Below are 6,000 nucleotides of genomic sequence, written 5' to 3' on the forward strand. Positions count from 1 at the left end.
TCTTGTACCTGGTAAGATGATATCATCTACATGAAGTTAAGTAATAGTAAATAATTTTATATTGGTACAGTTTTCTACATAGAGAAGTTCCTTTTGGGAGAAAATAGGAGTCAATGGTTAACAATCTAGAAAAAAGCTATTTAACAGACTAATCTGTGTACACACTGTAGGAGTCAAGAATGAGTTGGTGGAAGGAAAGTTCACTTTTATGGAATACACTAACCTCACTTAGCAGTAGAGATGTTTATACTTAAGCATTAAGTACAGTCACCCAAAAAGTTCTCCAATCCTATAATACTTATTTACATCCAAATACTTCCTTCTATGTCCTTGATATTTCAAAGCATTCTTTGTGTTAAAAATTTTCAAAACGCATTGCCACTCACAAGCATTGGTCTATGCATCTATTAGTGGCAGATCATCTAACTATAGGCTATATACTTTTATATAAAATTAAACTATAGGATTAAGTAATTTATTATCATAAACATGCACTTTATTTTATACAGGAAAGAAAAAACAACAGAAGACAAAGTTTCAATATATATAAAGTTACACAAACATCCACGGGCAAATATATATTATATACATATATTACACACTACACACATGCTAGACTAGACACAGGGACATTTATACATTTTAGAGACATATTTCCGTATCATAAATAAGGAGATGAATTGAATTCTCTGGTTAATACAACTTGATTGAATTTTTTTTTTCCAGTGAAAGGATATTTGCCTTCGAGTTTCTTCTTTTCCTAAATGTCAAACACTCAGTTTTTCAAAAAGCTGAACGAATTATTCACAGCTGCATATGTATCAACTAACGCATTTCAAGCACTCTAAACTACTGTAGACATTGATTTCAATTTCTTTTATTTTACAAATTATGATAGAGTGAGAGGTTCAGGGACTGGCTCAAAGCTGAATGACAGTTCAGCCCAAACTTCATGGCCTTCTTACAATCCAGAGATACCACTGCTATATTATGCCTCCTCTCTTAGGCAGAAAGTTTTAAACTTGGACACAGAAGGACACAAAACACCAAATGTGTCTGCAATTGAAACAGTATCAAGAAAGAAATGCCAAGCCTTAATCTAGAGCATTTTCAGTGTGTTCCCTGCTCCCAAACAGCTAAACCTTTTTTGGTTTCCTCTGATGCCTGATGATAAAGCCTTTACCTTTATTATCTTCACTATCTTTTTCTTTTTTAATCACACTAAGAGACAACAAGACACCATACCCTCACAGCAGAATAACTTTTCTAACTATAAATGATACATGCATTTCAAATAATAGTGTTATGATGTTGAATTTCCATTAGAAAAAAGCTTCTCTGGTCGAGTGATGGAGCAGGGACCAGCAGCTAGGCATCAGAGTAGGTGCTTTTTCTGCATGGGATGCACAGCCGTGGTCGTCGGATCTGCAGATTAGTAGCTGGATTTGTACAGAGGAGCAGGTGGTATTCCTATAGCCAGCTTTCTATCCCTTTCTTTGAAGGAGCTCGGGGTCTAGTGTAGATTAATCATAACCCTTGATAGTGCTGCTAAATCTCACTCTCTAGAACTTCTAACAAATGAAGTTTCTTTGATCAGAACTAGTTAACTGTCTTCTCACAAGGTTCCACAAGGAATGAATCCCATTAATTACAGTATAGAACATACCCAAGTGCCTCTTAACCGTCTTCCTGGGGGAAGGAAAAACTGTGATATACTAAATGACAGCCTGGATTTCATGATTGAGAACACCGAGAGGTATGTTTAGAGCAGCCAGTCTAATTACCCAGTTTATAAGGCTATTGTTTTTTTCATATCATCAAGCTGAAAATGTTTTGATCCAAATCCTTCTTAGTTGCAGCTAAGCTCTGTTTCTCTGAGCTGTGTTCTCATAACCAAGCGTGGAAGGTCAACTATCTTTATTCACGATGCTTTGCGAACAAGACAGGAGATACCAACATTTGGCACAAGCAACACCACCCTGCTTGTCTTCACAAAATGTTTTTGTTGGGCTGACATTTTAATTTAGCACTCAGAGGCCAATTAATATTTGAAACTCTTACAGAATTCTGTTTGGCCTTGGGCGTAGAAGGAGTTTGAGATTTTTACACTCCATCCTGGTACCTTCGTGTCGAAAACACCATCACGTTACTCTTGAAAAGGAAATCTTTTTTGATACTCTGCAAGTTAACAGTTGTGGAAAAAAAGGACTATTTTGCAGTCACCACGTTACCCTGTACCAAACAGGCATAAACCAGCCGGCAGCCTCCCTTCAGCATCCGGCAGAACGCATCTGGGTAAGAGTTATGTGTTCAGAGCTGAGAAACATTTTGCAAGTTGCTTATAGCACATCAGGACCCATAACTAGTTTGAGATTGGCATGTAAATTGTTCTGAGGGAAATTCTTATTGCCTCTGAGACCTTGCCATTCTGAGTTATTTGACAGTTTAAGGGAAATCATAATTTTTAAAAAAGACATAAATAATAGCCTGTGCAGTGTGGTGTGCAGAAATAAGTAGAACCATTTCATTTAAACTCTGGTGAGCTTTTAATTGCCTGGATTGCATTGTGAGGCAGCCTAACGCTTGATTAACTCCATTATGTCCCCTTGTTCTGTGCCATTCATCCGCGCAGTCTCAGCTTCAGTAGTTAACACAACAAAGTAACCACAACTCCACAACACGCTGGGGTTAAAAAAAAAAAAAAATCATAAAAAAAGATCTGCAGCACTTAGACCCAGTCTTCTATATTTTTGGACTGACTACACCGCAGTGAGTGGAAAACATTTTGTCCCCGTCGGAAGATGCACAGAGAACAATTTGGGAGAAGGAGCAGGAAGAGGGAATCCATTAAAGGGGGTTGGCAGCAATGAGGTGCCTCAGGAAGATTCGAAAATGGGAATGCAGGTTCTGCAGCTGGGAGCAGTGACACAGATTAAAAGAATTTGGCCAACACCGGCCATTCGATTGCCAAGAGGTACCAAACAAAAGATTTTCTCTCCTCCTGCCCATCTTCATCCTCTCCCCAGCCCCCGGCCCCCGATTGGAGAACTGGATTGGGCCTAAAAGCTTGTTTCTCTCTGTTCACTGGCCCAGAGCGTCCCTACAGGCTGTAACCCCCTAAGGGACAACAATGCAAATAGATGTCCCCAGATCTCAGGAGCTGGAGCTGCTTAACTCTGTTCTGCCCCTTCAACTCCCAACCCTCCCCTCCCCATCCTTCCACCACCACCTCCCTCCCCTTTTTGAGCAATGGAGCTGGGAACCAATTTGATTCCCTTTTTCTCCAATGCAGCTGCAAGGCTCAGAGATACTGACATTTTTCCACTCTTATCAGTTTAATTACAGTTACCATGGCAGCAAAGTGCTAGTGCTTGGCAAAGGCCAACAAGAGATTTGCAAGACTGGGTTCAATTTTGATGCAGCTCACATGCAAAATAAAAAAAAAAAAAATAAGAAACATACATACACTCTAACAAAGAATCCCTTGAGGAGTTTATGTTCCAGCCTTTTGTGGTAGCGTCTCTGCCGCCACACAAGGATGCTTTGCAAAGAATGTAGCAGTTATTTGTTGCACCTAGCAAGATTAATTGGTTTAAGCAGCCGTCTTTCAAAGCAGTTACAAACAATAATATTTCAGATCTTTTCCGAGAGACACAAAAGCCGCGGAAGGGCAAGAAGGCTTTGGAGCAGCAGAGAGTGCCGAGCGCCGGCAAAGTGCATCTATGATAGATTGTAACCTTACCAAAACTTTTCTCCTTTTTCTGCATGAGTTGACTGAGGCGTGCCTGAGTTGCCGCAGCTTCGCATGGAGCACCCGGCCCAGAGGTAGAAGTGGAAGGGGGTTTCCCTCGGATTTAGCTCAAGTGCGGACCCGGTGCGCAGCCTACACCCGCTGAGGACCGACTATTGTGAAGCCCACTTTGGGAGCCGGTCGGAGCGGGCGGCGGGCGTGTGGGGGTGGGGGAAGGGATGAGGGCGGCCAGACGAGATGCGGCGCACACCCGGAGCCCCTCGCCGGGTGGCGGCGTACAAAATGATGGCGAATGACAAAGCCACAAGCTTCCCTAACTCTGCCCGTAATCCCCAAATCCCAGCGGCCCCTTTTAGCTTCGTGGTAACAAATGGATTTGATTAAACTGTCACATGCAGCGTTAGCATAGCATATCATGTTCAATATGAAAAAGATCATAAATCTGACTTGTATTTCATAACAGCAATCTGGGTAGCCCCCGTAAAATAAAATGTGCCGCAGCAGTTTGAATCTCCACCGATTAGGACAGGGGCACCTTGCTCCAAGGATCCCCTCTTTTCTCGACACTTCTTCCCAACCTCCCCCTACACCACTCTCCCCCTCCCCCCAGACATTCACTTTTCCATCTGGTAGGAACAGTATTTTTGTTACAATGGTACAGTGGACCGGAGGCAGAAGTGGCCTCAGGAACCCAAAGACGGTCATTTCAATTCTTGGGGGAGGGGGGTGATGAATTTCAGAAACTAAGGTCAAAGGGCGGGCGGTATCCGGAACCCACCTAAGACTGAATTCCCTTCCTACGGGCCGGGCCAGGGCGACCATCTCCTCTCAAACTCTCCCAGCCTCTGTCTCCCCCGGTGTCAGGGGGCTGGGGTTGGGGGTGTAAATGCCGCAGTTGCTCGGGAACTTTGACTATTATCCACTTGAGTCGTAGTTGAGACGTTCCGCGCCGCAGCCGCTCGGCTCTCCCCGCCTTCCAGCCCCATCTTCCGCCCGCATCTATTTCATGTCTCATCATAAAAATAATGAAGCCTCACATGATTTAAACAAAACCGTCTCAGCAGAGCTGCAGCCCGAGTGAAAGTTGCAGTGCGGAGCCGGGCTGCAGCTCCAGTTTATGCCTCATTAGGAGAGGCTGGGGGAAAAAAAAAAAAACCCACATCCGCACACGCACGCGCGCACCCGCAGACACACACACACACAACCACAAATAAGCCGCCGCGTGTGCACACAGTTGCTGCACTTACCTTCTCAATTAAGCGATACAGGGGGAGGCCGTTCAGAAAGCACAGTGGCTGCTTTGTAGCTCTTCTCCTTGGGAAAGGTCAAAAAGAAGCATTGTTTGAAAAAAAAAAAGGAGGGGGAGGGAGGAATCTATTTTTTTTTTTTTTAAGTTTAAAATAATGAGGTCCTCCAGGATCCGCCGAGCAATGGTGTTGACCGCATTTGAGCCACAGGTGTCCTCCTTTTAGGCAACTGCAGTCCGAGGCTGTCTCTCTCTTTCCGTCCTGGCTCAACACAACTTACCCCGGCGGCAGCACGCGAGGAGCCGAGCTGAAGCAGCCCCGGCTCTCAGCTGCAAAATGCAATCCCTTCCCAGCCAGACCTAATACAGCCCAAGAAAAGGTCACTCAGTTATTACTGAGCCGGCGGAGCCCAGGCAGCGCTTGTCAAGACCACAGAGAAGCAGCTCCCTTCCGATTTAAGACTATTTACCTCTCGCCCCCACCCCTCCCCTCTCCTCTCCCTTTCCTTCTCTCCCTCCCTCTCTCGCTGGCTCCCTCGCTCGCTCTCGGGTGCCTGTTCTGCAGCTCAGTCAAGTAACAGCCGCCCTCGGAAAGTGCAAAGCAGCCACAAGACAGATCGGGCTTTGTTGCTAATTTCCCAGGGTGAAAATTTACAAGCCTGCGAGTTGCAGTCAGCATCACCCCACGCATATGCTGCTCGCCAACGCTGAGGACGACCCACCCCCCCCCCCAACCCCCCCGCCCGGGGCGCACAGAATGTGACCTCGGCTGGAGTCGACTTGGAGGGGTTGTGGGGAGGAGGACAGACCCTACCTCCTGGTCCCGTCCAAAAGAAGTCCTGCGAAAGAGCTCCGGAGGCAAAGGGTAGGGATCCTAAAATAACCGGGGCATTTTTGGAATAGGTGGCCACGTTGAAAGCAAACTGTCTTCCAAAGCCAGTTCTGAAGCTGCCAATTATGGAAATTAAAATAAAAGCCAGGGAATCAAACTGCTAGCAGAATA

General features: G+C 45.2%; 1 protein-coding gene across 4 annotated transcripts in view; it reads right to left on the reverse strand.

Annotated features, from left to right (window-relative positions):
* Positions 1–6,000, reverse strand: part of LMO3 (LIM domain only 3) — a 63,401-nt gene that overhangs the window by 54,205 nt on the left and 3,196 nt on the right. Inside the window, exons 1-2 of one of the 4 annotated variants that reach the window (XM_025283321.2) lie at positions 5,812–5,832; positions 4,999–5,065 (exon numbers count right to left, since the gene is read on the reverse strand). The exons of 1 other annotated variant lie outside the window; for it this stretch is intronic. Coding sequence is in view for 1 of the 3 variants with exons in the window: in XM_006080567.3 (XP_006080629.1) it covers positions 3,743–3,767 (25 nt within the window). In the remaining 2 variants the exon portion in view is untranslated. Of the gene's footprint in view, positions 1–3,742; positions 3,908–4,998; positions 5,066–5,811; positions 5,833–6,000 lie in introns of those variants that run through there. 2 more of the 4 variants (XM_044941204.1, XM_006080567.3) reach the window with 2 other exon arrangements.

Source organism: Bubalus bubalis, chromosome 4 (genome assembly GCF_019923935.1).
Source record: "Bubalus bubalis isolate 160015118507 breed Murrah chromosome 4, NDDB_SH_1, whole genome shotgun sequence".
NCBI classification, from domain to species: domain Eukaryota; kingdom Metazoa; phylum Chordata; class Mammalia; order Artiodactyla; family Bovidae; genus Bubalus; species Bubalus bubalis.